Genomic DNA, 17276 nt, shown 5'->3' with positions numbered 1-17276 from the left:
ATCGGCCAAGTTCAATATTGCTGAGGGTGGGGGCAAAAAGGCACAGATCATATATTGCTGATAATCTGTTAAACAAATTTATACTCCAGAGCAATTTGGCAATATCTGTCAAAACTACAAATACATTTGCTCTTAGACCTAGCAATTTCCTTTTAAAGAACTTATCCTACAAAGAGACATACGTACAGAGTTCTTCTTTGCAACCATGCTCGTCCACAGCTAAAGACCAAAAGTGACCTAAATTCCCAACAACAACTGGTTAAATAAATAATAGTACCTCCACACAATGGACTACTATGCAATCATGTAAAAGAATGCAGTACAGTCTCCAAGATGAACTTTTAAATGATAAAAGGTGCAGAATGCATGCAGAGTACGCTATCACTTTTGTAAAAATGGAAGGGAAGGAATCCAGTTGTCATTTTGCTTGTCTATGCCTGGGAAAGGAGTGCAAGAAACTGCCTTGGGAGGGAAAGCAGGAGAGGGGGCTTTAGATCTAGACCTCTTGGTGTCTTCCTTAAAATGTGAGCTACCTGAATATTAGTTATCCAGATAGGAAAATGATCATTCTAGGACCTAATCCATTTCCTGCTGTGTGCATCTTGTGTCCCTGACTAGAGTGTGGTCTCAAGCATCCATGGCTGTCAGGAGACCCTCAGGAAACATCTGGGGAGCCAAGGAGAGCACCGTTTCCCAAGCCAGCGAGACAGAGAGGCAGGCAGGGCAGCCAGGGAGCGAGCGGAGGGAGCGGGGAGCGGGGCGAGGGGCAGGGCTGGTCTGCGCTGGGACAGAGGCTGCTGGGATTCGTCTACCTGGGGGGCTGGCGCTGGGGAGGCCTGGCTGTCGGGGGCCTGAGGGCCAAGGCCGGCTCCTTTGGTGACGGGGGTGGTCAGGGCTGGGTCTTGGGCGGGAGGCGGGGCGCTGACTATGACCGAGGCGGGCACGGAGAGGTGGGGGCCCTCTGTGGAGAGGGGCTGCTGGCTCCTCTCCTGAAACAGGCAGCCCGCACAGGGTCAGAGGCCATCCCCACGGACCCGCGGCCTCCCCACCCTGACACCCCGCCCCCACTGATGCACCAGGGGAGCGGGTGGTGGGAACCGGCTGGGGGGCACCAAGGCCAGGGCGCTGGGAGGGAGCCCCAGGGTCCAGGAGGCCGCAACCCGGGGCAGCTCCGTCCCCTCAGTCCCGTGAGTCATCTTCCAGCTCCACCCCAATGCCCATCTCTCCTGCCCCGTCTCTCCGTCCATGTCTCAGCCCCTCTCCCTGTGTGACCCCTCTCCCACCCTCCAGCAAGTGGGCAGTCTGTCAGCCAGTCACTCTCTTTGTCTGTCTCTGTGTCAGTCAGTTGGCCCTGTCACCCTCAGGCCTCCTCCTCGGGGACCTGGAGGCGGGGGGCCATCTCTGAGACGCTCTCCCTAACCCACAGGACCCTCCCACTCGCTGCTTCAACCACACCCGGTTCCAGCTCTTGGCCCCTCTCCACGCAGACCCCCTGCCCCTGCCTTTGCCCTTGCCATCCCCTCCCCTGCCCGGGGGCCCTGGTTACCTGGGGCAGGAACATCTGCAGGGAGTCCTGAGTGAGGATGGCCGTGGCGGCGGCAGAGGGCGGCTGCCCCAGGACAATCTTCTCCGGGCTGGACGCCAGGCCTGGGCTGGGCTGGGGGGTGGAGGCCTGAGCTGGGGCGGCCTGCGGGGCGGGGCCCTGTGCGGACTGCTGCTGTTGCTGTGCCTGCGGCTGCTGGAGGCCCAGAGGCAGCGGCGTGCTGACCGCGGGGGACGCCTGGGGCGCCGTCTGCACCGCAAGGACAGGCGCGGCCTCCCCGGCGGCGGCGGCTGGGGTGGCGGGCTGCACCAGACCGTCGGGGGCGTTGAGCATAGCCACGGCGCTGGGGGGCAGAGTGACCCCCTGGAGGACGGTAGTGGCGGCGGGGCCGGTGGGTGCCGGCTGGCTCTGTGTGGGCAGGCTGCCCGCGGCCAGCGACACGGGCATCTGGAAGAGCGCTGGCTGGCCCACCTGGATGGGGGCGGCCGAGAGGATGTGGGCTGCGCTGTGGGCCCCGGAGTGGGGGGCCAGCACGGGGCCCAGGCTCAGCGGGCCCGCCAGGTTCTGGTTGGTGAGGATGGGGTTGGCAATGAGCTGTCCGCCCGCATGCGGGGCCGCGGCCGCCAGGATCTGCCCGCCCACGTTGGCCGGCAGGGCCGAGAGCGGCTGGGGGAGCTGGACTGCCGACGTGCCGGGCAGCAAAAACTGGTTCTGGCCCGGCAGCACGTGCTGGGCGGGAATGACAATGCTGCCGCCTTGGTTCAGGAGGTGCACGCTCACGGGCTTGCTCGGGGCCCCGGGGGGCTGCGGCGGGGCCGCACCCGTGGTGGTGGCGGGCGGCTGCTTGAAGACGTTCGCCTGCAGGGCGGGCGCCGGGAAGCCCGACAGCACCACGTTCTGGCCGGCCTTGCCCGCCGCCATGAAAGTCAGGTTCTGGGGGGCCTTGGGCTGCTGCGGGAGGCCCCCTGCCTCGCCCTGGATGGTGAGCGTGGCGCCCGCGGGGCCGAACGGCTTGGGTGTCAGCTGGTAGAGCTTGGGGGGCAGCACGCCGGCAGGCTTGGGCTGGATGGGCGTGGGCGTGCGGTGCAGGATCACGTTGGGCGCCGGAACCAGTGGCGACGTGCCGAGGCCCGGGGCCACCGCCAGTGGCTGTCCCGAGGGCGCCCCGCTGGCCGCGGCCGTGGCGGCTCCCGCCCCTCCGAACACCGAGTTCCCGTTGAGCGTGGTGGCCACAGCGGCAGAGAGGTTCTTCTGGATGACCAGGCCAGCCCCCTGCGGCGAGACTCCGGCCGATGCCAGGGTCACTGGCTCTGAAGGGCCAGCTGCCGAGGCCAGATAACCGCTGACTGGCACCTGCTTGGCCAGGAGCTGGGAGGTGGGCGGGTTGAGTGCCATGACAGGCTGGCCCACCACCTGGATGGGAGCCAGGCCAAGAGTAGCCGCCGCGGCGCCCCCGGGGCTGCCGTTGGGCAGGCCCTGAAGGCCTGGGATGGGCTGCAGGGTCACGTTGCCCAGGCCCACGGGCTGCAGGAAGGGCTGGACACTGAGGGCTTTGCTGACCACGTCCTGGGGCGGCACCAGGGCCTGGTGGGTCAGCACGGTGGGCGGGCCCTGCAGCCCCAGCAGGTCAGCGCCACCCGGGAAGAGGGCCTGGGGCCCCGCGGCCACGGCGGCAGCCCCTCCGGCCCCCGCTGGGCCGGCCCCGCCATCCGCAGGCTGCAGGGTGGGCAGCTGGAAGGGGCCCAGGTCCAGCTCGGCCTCAGCTTCGAGCGTCTGCTCGGTGATGTTCGCCTCCTGCAGGCTCTGCTGGAGGATGTCACAGGGCTGGTCGGCGCCCCCGCCGCCCCCGCCGCCGCCCCCCGCCGCCGGCGAGCCCAGGATATCATCTTCCAGGAAGTCGAGGTCCACGCTGGGGGCCGGCTGGCTGGGCTCTGGGTTCAAGTGGTTGCCAGAAGCTTCTTGCACGTGGAGCTGGAGGCAGGTAAGGTGTGAAGGAGAGAGCCGAGGTTAGCAAGGGGCCGGGCTCAGGGCACCACGGAAGCAAAGGGCACTCGGTGTCAGGGCGGCAGGTATAGGAAGAACCTTCCACCTAGAAGTGGCTGGACCCGGGTTCAAATCCCAGCTTTGCCAGGGCTGGGCTGGGCAACCCGGGGCTTGCTTAATCCAGCCTGTTTCCCCATCTGCGCAGAATGTAATAAAAACCATTTTCTAAACAGCCATACAGGCCCGTTAATACTTATCTGCAATTCCAAAACCCGAAAGGCTCTGAAAACCACAAATGTTTTGATAACTTTAGGCTGTAAATCCTGAACGGAACTCAGGTGGTGCTCTGAGGGAAAGGCGTAATTCATCCACGCAACGTGACTCACCTTAAGTTCGACCACAGAAAAGTGAGTGCGTTATGTTGCATGCAGCACACACATATTCTGCGTCACCTTTCCAGTATCTGAAAAACCCTGAATTCCAAAACAAGCCTGGCCCCAAAGGTTTCAGATAAAAGATCGTGGTTCTGTTGAAGGCAGCAGCGGCAGCAGCTACCGGATGGGAGCCTTACTTGGTGCCCAGCGCAATGTGAGCCTGATTGATTGACTGATTGATATTTGTTTGCTTGCTTGCTGCGCTGGGTTTTCGTTGTGGTGCGCGGGCTTCTCATTGCAGTGGCTTCTCCTGTTGCGGAGCACAGGCTCTAGATGGGCGGGCTCCAGCAGCTGTGGCACACAGGCTCAGCAGTTGTGGCGCACGGGCCCAGCCGCTCCGCGGCATGTGGGATCTTCCCAGACCAGGGCCCGAACCCGTGTCCCCTGCATCGGCAGGCGGACTCCCAACCACTGCGCCACCAAGGAAGTCCCGAGTCTGATGTTTCTTAAATGCTTTCCGGGATGGCAATCCAGGACACGAGTGTGTAATCGATACATGCATGCATTTTTGAGCAAATATTCCACAAGTAATAATTATGCCAACGGCATGGAAAACCCACTGATACTTGACCAGGTAATGGATCAAAACCTGTACTTCGGGGGCTTCCCTGGTGGCGCAGTGGTTAAGAATCTGCCTGCCAACGCAGGGGACACAGGTTCGAGCCCTGGTCCGGGAAGATCCCAGAAGATCCCACAGGCTGCGGAGCAACTAAGCCTGTGCACCACAACTACTGAGCCTGCGCTCTAGAGCCCGCAAGCCACAACTACTGAAGCCCGCGCGCCTAGAGCCCGTGCTCCGCAACAAGAGAAGCCACCGCAATAAGAAGCCCGCGCACCGCAACGAAGAGTAGCCCCCGCTCGCCGCAACTACAGAAAGCCCACGCACAGCAACGAAGACCCTACGCAGCCAAAAATAAATAAATAAAATAAATAAAATTTAAAAAAACAACAAACAACACCTGTAGTTTGAAAGATTCTGAGTTAATCCAAGTGGAGGGCTCAGAGCAGCACCCGGCTCCCAGCTGGCACGCGAGAAACACCATCTATCGTTGTTACTGTCGTTATTACTGCCCATGTTGTTGTTGTTAATAACAGCCCAGTGAGGTGGCCACTGCTCCCTCCTTGCCTCCCAGACTGGGGAAAGGGGTCACCCTACTGCTGAGCAGAGGGCACTGCCTGGCAGGATGGGGCTCCGGCTCAGCCCCCAACCAAGGACCAGGCAGTTCTGAGTTCCTAACCGCTAAATGGCCATAACCAAACCCGCCTCCTAGGACAGTCGTGACGTTCACTGACGTCACATACAGGAGGTGCTGAGAACCTGACCAGGGACATTATGGGTATTAAAAGAGGACGGCAGGGGTAAGAATAATGCATATTGTTACTGGTCTATAAATGTAATAACATGAACATAATGTTTATTTGTTGGGTTCTGGATTTAGTCATTTATATTATGCCAGATAAATTATTTGGAATGTTACTATGGTTGTTGAGGACTAAATGAAAATTACTGTAAAGGGCCCGGCATATGATAGGTATTCGGTAACTGATAGTTATGTTGATGAAGAGGGAGGAGGGGGGAGCGGGAGGGAGAGAGAAGAGGGGGGAGGAGGAAAAAGGAGGGGGAGGGATGGGGAGCGAAGCGGGGAGGGGAGAGGCCACAGAAGAGGAAGAAGAGGGAGGGACGACTGGCATTGAGTAATGGGCCCGGCACACAGTAGGTGCTCAATAAAAGTCCACTGTGTTCCCTGCTCTGGGCTTTGCTCATCACCCCTGCCTTCATCTTCCAGGTGGAGACTGAGGTCCACAACAGTCGATCCCCTTCCCCCAGGTCACACACCCCACGGCTGAGCCGGGACAGGACCCCCAAGCCTCCCGCACTGCTCCTCAGGAGAACCACCCCGTCCTGCCCGCCGTGCACTCCAGAGCCAGCCTCTGCCTCTGTACCAGCTCTGTAGCAGCTGACCTCCAAGGCCAGGGACTCAGGACCGCACCTCCCTCTCTGAGGGGCCTGAGGGCACAGCTGGGGGTCCAGCAGCTCCGGCCTCACCTCCACCCCACACTGCTCCTCAGTGACTGCCCCCTGCCCCGCTCCCAGCAAAGTGCCTCAGGGGACGAGTGTGACCCCTTCTCCCCTCCCCCACTGGCTGCCACCACAGGCGACTTGTGTGATGCCTGGAGCCCACGGCCCTCCCCAAGCCCCCCGGGCCACTTACCCCAGGACCTTCATAGAAGGCACTTTGGGCCTCCCCGGGATTATCCAGGAGGTCATCACTGTCAAGCTGCAACAAGACCCGCCCCCACCCAAGGTCAAAGGTCAGCTGGGCAGTGGGCCGGCCCACCTCTAGAACAAAAACCAATTTAGGGTTACATGGGACAAAAAGACAAAGACGAGGTGGGGGGGTTGGGGGGGCAGATTCGAGGGGTACAGGAAACTCCGCCTCCAGAAAAGACGCCCCAAAGAAAGGGGCTTGGCTGCAAGACTAAAACGTGAGGCAACCCCAGCACTGAGTCCCAGGCTCTCCTGACACGCCTGCCTTGACCTCTAGAATCCTGCCTCCGTGGCTTTGCTCAAGCGTCTTTGGTAACACATCTGGCAGGGCCTGTCACATTTGTCACCTCCTCCTGACAACTGTCCGTCCCTTCCTACTAAGACACTCCTTCCACTGCCCAGCCCAAGCACCCGGCACGCCCTGCCACCTGGGCGCCTAATGTGCGTGCTGTTCCCGTGTCTGGGAGCACAGGGACCTGTCTCGTTCCCGTAGACATGGGCAACGCCTAGAACAGGCCCTGAGCGCCCAATGAATGTCTGTCCACAGCTAAGCCTCTCCAGTTTCTCTGTCCAGCTGATCTTTTTCCAGAACCCCAGACTGGTGTATCCAATAGCCGCCCTCGGACTTCTGGAATCCACCTCGAACTCCCAGTCTCAGAGAACGGTACCACCACCCACTCAGTTGCTCAGGTCAAGTCCAGGAGGCATTCTGGATGCTCTTTCTTCCTCACCATCTAATCCACCAGCAAGTCTAGTGATTCTCCCTCCCAGACAGATCCCAGAGCCAGCGCCTGGCACCTCCTCCCGCACCTGCCCTGGGGCCCAGGCCACCATCCTCCCATTGCACTCGCCTCCGCTCCACAAATTATTTGATACATCCCCTCTCAAGGAGCAGAGCTCCGTTCCCTCCCTGTGAGTGTGGGCGGGCTTAGTGACTCGCTTCTAGTAAATGCAGTATGATGGAAGTGACAGTGTGTGACTTTGGAGACTAGGTCATAAAAGGCACTGAGCTTCCTCCTGGCTCTCTCCCTTGGGTCACTTGCTCTGGGGGAACCAGCTGCCATGCTGTGAGGACACTCAAGCAATCCTATGGGGAGGCCCACATGGTGAGGAGCTGAGGCCTCCAGCCAACAGCCACGGCAGTGAGTCATTGTGGAAGCACAGCCTCCTGCCCCAGACAAGCCCTCAGATGACAGCGGCTCCAGGCAACATCCTGACTGCTACTCAGGGAAGACACTGAGCTAGACACCCAGCTAAGCCACTCCCCAGTTCCTGACCCTCAGAAACTGAGAGCTCTAACAAATGTTGTTTTAAGTCACTAAGTGTTGGGATAACTTGTTATGCAGCTGTAGGTGACTGATGACAGCTCCTCATGGCTCAACAGACATCCACTCTCCCCCACTTTGTTCCATTCTCTGGAGTGCAAACAGAATGTGGCATTCTCCTGCTTAGTCTCCAGTCTTACCACCTTCTAGTTTCCCCTTCATTCCGGCCCCACTGGCCTTCTTTCTCAAACTTTCCAACCTTCCTACCTGTCCTTCCCCTGCCCAGAGCGCCATGGGCACCTCCCTTTGATCCTTCAGGTTCACACCAGCTAAAGAAGCCCCTGCCTCCGCCTCCCATTCATTTTCTTTTAAACCTCTTTTGTTGTGCAAGTGACATTATTATTTCTTATGCTGCTCTGCATGGTGCTTCCCACCATCACCTTTATTAGCTCTCGGTTGCTTTGTTTACCAAGGAAATGTGTATGGAGTGAGGGCAGGGATTTGCCATCTCCTTCACTCTCTGCCATAACCCTGGGGCCCGGCTCATGGAAGGCAAGGGGCAGATGTCTACTGAATCGGCGGGGGGAGTGTCTCTCAGCTCCCAATTCCACAGGCCCCTGCCCTGGGGATGCTTCTCCCTGCCCCAGCACTCACCTTCTCAGATCCATGTAAGAAGTCATTGAGGGCCTGAGGGTCACTGAAAGAGAGAAAGGGAGAGACATTTGAGGAGATGAGGGACAGGGGAGGGGAGGGAGAGGGTGGGGGAGGATGGGGTGGGGTGGGGAGCCCATTACTCACCAAATCACGTCTAGTAAGCATCTCCCATCCTCATCATCCATCGCCACTGGATGGGGCGGGGCGGGAAGAGGGCAAGGGAGACAAGTTAGATGTCGGCAGCGTGCCAGGACCCTCCCTGCAAGGACCATTCCCTGAGGCCAAGACCCCTGGAGGGGTCAGGGTTTCTGTCCCCTTAAGTCTAGGGGCATGGGTAGGGGTGGGGCAGGTGCCCTCCGTACCAGAACCTCCTGATCAGAGACAGACAGCTGCCTTTTCCTCCTCCCTCTCTCTCCCCAGCATCTGATGACGATGGTGATGACATCAACCCAGACTGAGTCCTGATCACATGCAGGCCCCGTGCTAAGTGCTTCACACACATGTAACTCATTTAATCCCCACAGTATCCCTCGAGGTGGGTCCTGCCACCCCCGCTTTGCAGATGAGTAAAAGGAAGAGCGGAGGCCATGGTTCTCTGTCTCCCAGCTAGCAGGTGGCAGAGCCAGGCCTGAACCCAGAAGTCTGGCCCCAAGCCTGTGCTCCTGTCCTACACGTGACCGGGGGAAGGAGGGAGGGAGGGGAGGTGGCATGGAGGGGCCCAGGTTCTGGGTCCCCCTGGAAGACGCATGCAGCGTGGTTCTCAAGGAAGGGAAGAGAGAGGGAGAGGGACCAGGAGGGTGGGCGCTCTGAGTCAGAGGAGCCGCCAGAGCCGGGCTGAGCCTGTCAGAATGATGAGGATGAGGACGGCTAACATTTGTCTCGTGCTTACCATGCGCCAGGCACTGTCCCGAGCGTTTCACAAATGTTAGCTTGTTCAGCCCCCATGGGAAAGGGATGCCGTGTGCCCCATTTTACAAGTGAGAAAACAAGTTCTCTGTGTTTGCCCACCCACCCCCACACCAACCACCACTGCTCCAGACACCCCACCAAGCTTCCATGCACCCATCTTTCCAAACTTCCACCCAACCACCCATCTTTCTCGTCTTCCAAATACACAAACTGACCCATCCTTCCATCCGCTCCTCCTTTTTTACTTTTTTTGGGCCGCACTGAGAGGCTTGCGGGATCTCAGTTCTCTGATCAGGGATTGAACCCGGGCCCGGGCAGGGAAAGCACTGAGTTCTAACCACTGGACCGCCAGGGAAGTCCCCACCCGCCTATGCTTCCATCAGCCCAGGCATCCTTCCCTCCCAACCACGCAGACAGGACACGATGAGAAATCACACACAATCCCGCTCCAGGGCCATGGAGTTCGTACCCTCTCTTTTCCTTCTTGGTAGGGGGAGGGGGATGGTCCTGAACTCACTGAGGACACGGTGACTGTCGTGCCCCCCCGCCCCCCGCCAAACACACACAAAATCGTACTTGTGCTCTCAGCTGGGTCACAACCCCTAACCCCCAACGGCATTCTCTGAACTTCCTGATCGCCACTACAGCCCCTATTACCCTCGACGGCTCTGTGACATACGGAATCTCAGGGAGGGACCCCACATGGTTAGTTCAGGGTCTTCTCTGAACAGTACCTTGGAGAGTCTGATGAAAGCAAAAGACCCTCTTGCCAGAAACGTGCATGTGGGCCAGAAATGTTACACGTTCTTTCCCAGGGGGAAGTGTGTCATGGGACACACACATACGTATGCACACACGTACACACTTCATGGGCCCTGGGTTAACAAGCCCAGTCTAGAACAGAAACACACGGCCCCGGAGCCTCACACACCAATCACCCTCGCCTCTAGAGCTGGCCCCGGGGACTGTCCCCAGAGACGCCCTTCCAAGGCTCTTGCTGCATCGGTGCAGAAAGATAACACACTCTCTCCGGCTTCATATCTCCGCCCACACCCACTGTCTTCCCGTGTCACCAGCTCTGTGGCCTACGAGCCCCTGCCCTTCCCAACCAGCCTAAGGTGGGCAAGGCCTGGCCAGGGAATGACAAGGCAGGATCTGCAGAGAATCTGGAGAAGACGGAAAGCGGGGAGGGAGATCCTGCCTGCAGATGGCATGGAGGTTGGGGGAATGGCCCGAATGGCCCAGGGGGCCCAGGCTGGAGAGGGCGGGGCTGAAGGATGTGGCTGAGCCAGGCTCTTCCAAGAAGGAACATCCCTTCCGGGGAGGTGGACGGGGGACCGCGGCCCCTCCGGGAATGAGCGGGATGCTTGGCTGGTTACCTGCGCTACAAACGAATCATGAAGGGAAGGAGGGGGCGTCCACTCCAGGTCTACGCAGGGCCCCCAGCTGGGGACTTGGGGAGTGTCCTTTCGGGGGCCAGCTGTGGAGAGAGAATGAGAGAGAGGCTGTGAGTGGGACAGTCAGTGAAAAGGAGAAAGATGTAGCCAGAGAGACGAGAGGTCAAATACAAGTTTAAAACCACAGGAAACAACACTGTACATTATCACATATATATATGCAGACATACCGCAGTATATCTACATATAGTGTGTGTGTGTATATATACATATACACACACACACACACACACACACACATCATGCAACAGCATATAACGTTATATGATATAATCCATCAGCACTTCAATCTAGCAAAATACAGTCAGGCCTCATCATCTGAGGTGCTTATGTCCCCTATATGGTCACCGCGAATTTGCGATTATGGCCGCTGAGCCGCCGACCCTGGGGAGAGACAGGATTAGCTTCCTGCCAGCCTCTGGTCCCATTCTCATCAACCCATCAATATATCCCCTTGGTTTATGTGCGTTTCTGTTTAAAGACACCTTGTTTGGGACTTCCCTGGTGGCACAGTGGTTAAGAATCCGCCTGCCAAAGCAGGGGACACGGGTTCGAGCCCTGGTCCGGGAAGATCCCACATGCCGCGGAGCAACTAAGCCCGTGCGCCACAACTACTGAGCCCACGCACCTAGAGCCCGTGCTCCGCAACAAGAGAAGCCACCACAATGAGAAGCCCGCGCACCGCAATGAAGAGTAGCCCCTGCTCGCCGCAACTAGAGAAATCCCGCGCACAGCAACGAAGACCCAACGCAGCCATAAATAATAAATAAATAAATAAATTTATAAAAAAAATAATAAAAACAATAAAGACACCTTGTTTAATATAAATCGTTGATTCGCTCACACTGAGCTCAAGGCCAACAGCGCTATAACTCATGCCTGAGGGCAGGTCATCTCACACGCGCGATTTCTCCATTGGGCACATCGCAGCCTTCCTGTGCTTATGGGGCAGCCCTTCAGCACTACACGGGAGGGGCCGTCTTTAACAGCAAAACCACCAACAGAAAGCACAAAAGTGCAAAACAACAGGGCACTAAAGAGGATGCTTGTTTATAGCTCTCGGGCTGAATGGAGAGGCAGAGAGGGTCGCCGCCTTCAACCTCAGCTGGGAGCACGTACATCGGGAGACTCAGATAGACTCATGGCTCTGCACACGTCTGCAAGTGACCAGGAAAGCGCCGGGAGTATTGATTTGGGGGTTATCAATGTTAGCAAATAAGCGGATTCACAAATATGGAATCCACGAATAACAAGGATTGACCTGATGACAATAATGATGGTGGTTGTGATGATGATGATGGCTGCTGGTTTTAAGTACTCTGCACGTATTAGCCTGTTCACCATCTTTGAATCCCTATGAAGCAGGTGCTTTTCGCAGCCCCATTCCACAGATGAGGAAGGCGAGGCTCAGGACGGTGAGCCATACGCCCTAGATCCCGCCAGCGGTCAGCGGTCAGGCTGGGGTCTGAGCCAAGGTAGGCTGACTCCAGAGTCCCCGCCCTTAACCACTATCCCACAGACGGTCCTCTCATCATATTGTTTCTCTTTTAAATGTGAAGGAAACACGGCCACAGCGTCAAGATAAGACGAAGCTGGGTGACAGCCTTTGTTAGCATTTTGTGAATGCTTGGGATAGCTCAGATCCAAAAAGGCGATAAAGCAAGCAGACGGAAGAGAGAGGAGGAACGGGAGCTGCTTCTCCGTTTTATGGAGAGCCCCAGGCCCCGGAGAGATCTAGAAGGCATCTGTCACAAGACCCTGGAACACGGGATCCTGGCCCATCTAGATTCCAGGTGCGCTGCCCTGGACCAGGGTGATCGCAAGCGCCCAAGGTGGCTTCGTGAGAGCTGCCAGCTCCACGTGGGCTCTCCCCTCCTCCCTGCCCCAAGCTTTGGGTGTGGCCCAAGTTCTGTAATCCTCAGACAAGAAGTAGAGCCAGGAGGTGGGTGTCTCCTGAACAGGGCTCTCCAAATGGGATCTGCGGGTGAATGTCCAGTGGGAGGCTCCAGCCTGTGAGAATCTGTGATCCATGTGTTTTCATTCAGATGGTAACAGCAGAGCAATGGACGAGGGGGACTTTCTGGGGAGCAAGGTTCTCCATGGTGATGGGGTGTCCGTTACATGGGGGTTTAAAAATTCACAGCTCAGACTTGTGTATGTCAACACATGTCAATTCAACGCATGTTAATTTTACCTTTAAAAAACTGTACAAAATAAATAATCAGCATGGAGTTGTAGTGGGGGTGGGGGGTGGGGAGAGCTAACAGACATGGCAAATGTTGGTAACTGTTAGAGCTGGATGATGGCTACCTGGGGGCTTCAGTACACCATTCTAGTTAATTTACATCTTCTTGAAAGTTTCCATAATAAAAAGAAAACCATTTGTCAATGATCAGCAGGTCCGGGGTTCCTCTGAGGTGGGTCCCCCGTTCAGGTGTCAGTGTTGGCATCTATGTCGCCTATCAGGTTGATGCCAAGAGGCCCAGCATGGGGTGACAGTTTGGGGTTGGAGTCAGCAGTTCAAATCCCCACTTCCCCACACATGGGCTGAAGTCGGGCAAGTGACTTCACCGCTCTAGGCTTCAGTGTCCTCATCTGTAAAATGGGCACAATCACAGTCCTTATTTTCGCGTACGGCAGTGGAGAGGCTCTTAGGCCTTTAATCCTCAGGTGTAGTAAAGTATTTTGTAAGCGATAGATACTGTTACACAATCATTTTAGCTGCCATTGTGAACCTTACCTAGTGTGGCAACTCCCAAAGCTTTCTGGCCACAGCACAGTCAGGTTGGACAAAAGTCCCCAGGCCCCAGCTTTTCCACCTGGTGCCTTTTGCCACATTTGGCTCTTGAGCACATTTTGAAGGGTTTACACCCAAGGCAATAGAAACAAAAGCAAAAATAAACAAATGGGACCTAATCAAACTTATACGCTTTTGCACAGCAAAGGAAACCATAAACAAAAGGAAAATACAGCCTACAGCCTGGGAGAAGATATTTGCAAATGATGTGACTGACAAGGGCTTAATTTCCAAAATATACAAACAGCTCATACAACTCAATAACAACAAAACAAACAACCCAATCAAAAAGTGGGCAGAACACCTAAATAGTCATTTCTCCAAAGAAGACATACAAATGGCCAACAGGCACATGAAAAGATGCTCAACATTGCTAATTATTAGAGAAATGCAAGTCAAAACCACAATGAGGTATCACCTCACACCAGTCAGAATGGCCATCATTAAAAAGTCTACAAATAATAAATGCTGGAGACGGTGTGGGGAAAAGGGAACCTTCCTACACTGTTGGTGGGAATGGAAATTGGTGCAGCCAGTATGGAGAACAGTATGGAGGCTCCTTAAAAAACTAAAAATGGAGTTACCATATGGAAGGGTTTACATATCATTTGATTATGCACATGGTCCGACTTAAACTGCCAGGTACCAAGTCTCCTTGGGTCCTTCCAAACCCCTGTTGTTACCCCATTTGTCAGGTGAGATAAACGAGGCTAAATAGAGTGCTGAATGGGAAACCATGGGCCACACACAACCAGTGATACAGGCCCCCTGCCCACCCATGCACAGGGCTACCCAGGATCCTGCAGCTCTCAACTCGGCAGACAGAGGGAGCCTTGAAGGACACAAATGAACCCACTAAGAATGGAAAGACAGAATTTGAATGCTGTCTGGATATTTGATGATACTAAGAAATTGTGATTAAGATTCTAGGTATAACAATGGCATCGTGTTTTTGTTTTTCAGGTTTTTTTCCTTTAGAGTCCTTACCTTTTAGAAATACATCTTAAAATACGTAGGGGTGAAATGATAAAATGTCTGTGATTTACTGCAAGATAATCCAGTTCTGGGAGTTCAGGGGCGTACTGACCTGCGCTGTCCAATACAGAAGCCACGAGCCACGTGTGACTACGCGCATTTAAGTTCAAGCTAATGAAACGAAATTAGGGCAAATGACTTGAGTAGTTAGTTGTCCAAAGAAGATATACAAATGGCCATAAGCACAGGAAAAGATGATCAACACCACCAATCATTAGGGAAATGCAATCAAAACCACAGATGCTGCCTCACCCCCATTAGAATGGCGACTATCAAAAAACCAAAAATTGGGCTTCCCTGGGGGCGCAGTGGTTGAGAGTCCGCCTGCCAATGCAGGGGACACGGGTTCGAGCCCTGGTCTGGGAAGATCCCACATGCCGCGGAGCAGCTGGGCCCGCGAGCCACAACTACTGAGCCTGCGCGTCTGGAGCCTGTGCTCCGCAACGAGAGAGGCCGCGATAGTGAGAGGCCCGCGCACCGCCATGAAGAGTGGCCCCTGCTTGCCGCAACTAGAGAAAGCCCTCGCACAGAAACGAAGACCCAACACAGCCAAAAAAATAAATAAAAAATAAATAAAAAAAAATAAAACCCCAAAATTAACAAGTCTTGCCGAGGACCTGGAGAAACTGGAACCCTCGTGCTCTGTTAGTTAGTGGGAACGTAAAATGTTGCAGCTGCTGTGAAAAACACTTTGGCGGTTCCTCAAAAAATTAAAAATAGAATTAGCATATGACCCAGCAAGTCCACTTCTGGATATATACACAAAAGAATTGAAAGCAGGGTCTTGAAGACATATTTATACACCCACGTTCACAGCAACACTATTCACAAGAGCCAAAAGGTAGAAACAACCCAAGTGGTCCATCAACAGATGAATGGATAAGCCAAATGTGGTGTCTATTTACAATGGAATATCATTCAGGGAGGAAATTCTGACACAAGCAACGGCATGGATGACCTTACGCTAAGTGAAGTGAGCCAGTGACAAAAAGACAGAGATACCATCTGATTCCACTTATGACGGAGAGACAGGAAGTCGAATGGCAGTTGCCAGGGACTGGGGGCAGGGGAGGAGAAACCGGGAGTTATTGTTTAGTGGGTGCAGAGTTTCAGTTCTGCACGATGCTACAAGTTCTGGAGAAGGATGGGGGTGAAGGTTGCACAACCATGCAAACGCACTTAATGTCGCTGAATCGTACACTTCGAAAGGGCTGAGATGGTAAGTTTTGTTATGTATATTTTACCGCAATAAACCAATGGGAAAAAAAGGGAACAATGAGGAATATGAAAGTTTTAAATAAAAAAGATTTACCTTAAAAGTGTAAAGGAAATTAAACATTTAGTTCGCGGTCACAGTGGCCACATTTCGTGGGCTTGACAGCCACACGTGGCTGGTGGCTACCACACAGGACACCGCAGATCTAGAACATTCCCACGGTGGCAGAAAGCTCTCTTGGACAGCGCTGGTCTGTCAGAGTGGCAGAAAACTGGAAATTGGCAAAGAGTTGGTTGATGGGGTCCATGTTTCACTATTCTATTTTGTGCACATTTGCAGTTTTCCAAAATGAAAATTTTTTACTTTGAAAATACTTGAACATCAAAAAATCATACGTCTCTCTGATTTTTTATTGTCTGTCTCCCCAACCAAAATGTCAACCCCCGCCAAGGACAGGGATTTTTGTCTGTTTTGTTCCCTGTGGGACACCCAGAGCCTGCACAGAGCATGGCACACGGTAGGGGGTCACTAAATATTTGTGGGGTGAACAAATGAATTTGCACAGGGGGTTAAGCAAATCCAATCATTCGTTCAAAGAGCAGCCTGGTGAGAAAGGCATTTACCAATTGCCTTCTCTGTGTCCAGCATGGGGGAGAGCTGAGGATACCGTAATGAACAAAAGCAGACCCAGTCCTTGACTTTGGGGAAGATCATGACTAGTGGTTCTCAACCAGGGGTGACATTAGACGCCCCTCTCCTTCCTCGACACACACATACTCAAAAAGCTTTTGAAAAAGTGACCAGGGGAGGTGGGGGACACACAATTAGCATGCAAAGCTGCAACCCCAAATTACGCACAGGGGAGTGGACGTCTTGCGCTCCTTCAGAGCAGAAGCTTTAAAAGCCATTGCATGGTTCTGCCCAAGTCCTGGCATGACATGGATACGTGGACAGAGCCACAGCCAATGCAGGAAGCTCGGACACATGAGTGAGACAGGAGCCTTTGCTGTTGTCAGCCACTGAGATCTAGGGCTCACTCGTTACTGCAGATCACTCAGCCGAAGCTGACTGATACATCTCGGAAGAGCCCACCCTGCCCCAGTGCTTCCTTGGTATCAGGCCCTGTGCTAACCCCATACCTATCGATTCCTCCCAGTCCCCGGGGAGGCAGGAAGAACGTTTCCCACAGCGCAGGAAACTGAGGCTCCCAGGGGTCAGGACACTTGCCCCAAACCACACTGTGGGGCCAGAATTTGAACTCAGACCCTGTGATTCTGAAGAACCTCATTCTCCACCACTGGGCTATAAAAAGCAGGAAAAGCTGGGCTTGCGAAACCACAACCAGCTCAAGAGAACAGCCATGATGCAACAATGACAAAGTGTCCTTCCAGAAAATCGTGTGAATTCCTCCGGCACTTGGAATGCCATTGGAGTTTTGCGTTGTCATCAGGAGTTGTGCAGAAGCCAGGCTGCTGAGCAGGATACAGAATTAAAAGTCCCCACAAAGCTCCAGAAACAGGCTAATTTTAATTTAGATTTAATTTAATGCTAGTAACCCTCAGGTTATTTGCAAGTCATAAAAATGGAAGTCGACGGAACTCTACCATTTGCTGATGGGAAGTGATCGGTGGAGAAGAGGATGTGGCAAAGTCTAGCTGTTGCTTTTCCAAACACCATTTCCCCACCCCTCCTCGCCTTGCTCACAGAAGCCTGA

General features: G+C 54.7%; 1 protein-coding gene across 6 annotated transcripts in view; it reads right to left on the bottom strand.

The window, feature by feature from the left end:
• Positions 1-17276, bottom strand: part of BICRA (BRD4 interacting chromatin remodeling complex associated protein) — a 77014-nt gene that overhangs the window by 13918 nt on the left and 45820 nt on the right. For 3 of the 6 annotated variants that reach the window (XM_068528257.1, XM_068528256.1, XM_068528258.1), the window contains 6 exons: positions 10437-10537; positions 8293-8338; positions 8149-8191; positions 6174-6239; positions 1547-3514; positions 813-989 (listed from right to left, as the gene is read on the bottom strand). In XM_068528257.1, the coding sequence (XP_068384358.1) occupies positions 813-989; positions 1547-3514; positions 6174-6239; positions 8149-8191; positions 8293-8333 (2295 nt within the window). In that variant the 5' untranslated portion in view covers positions 8334-8338; positions 10437-10537. The remainder of the gene's footprint in view (positions 1-812; positions 990-1546; positions 3515-6173; positions 6240-8148; positions 8192-8292; positions 8339-10436; positions 10538-17276) is intronic. The other 3 variants (XM_068528260.1, XM_068528261.1, XM_068528259.1) reach the window with 2 other exon arrangements.

Source organism: Eschrichtius robustus, chromosome 19 (genome assembly GCF_028021215.1).
Source record: "Eschrichtius robustus isolate mEscRob2 chromosome 19, mEscRob2.pri, whole genome shotgun sequence".
Taxonomy (NCBI): domain Eukaryota; kingdom Metazoa; phylum Chordata; class Mammalia; order Artiodactyla; family Eschrichtiidae; genus Eschrichtius; species Eschrichtius robustus.
Note: the sequence above shows the minus strand (reverse complement) of the source record. Positions and strands in the feature narration are given on the sequence as shown.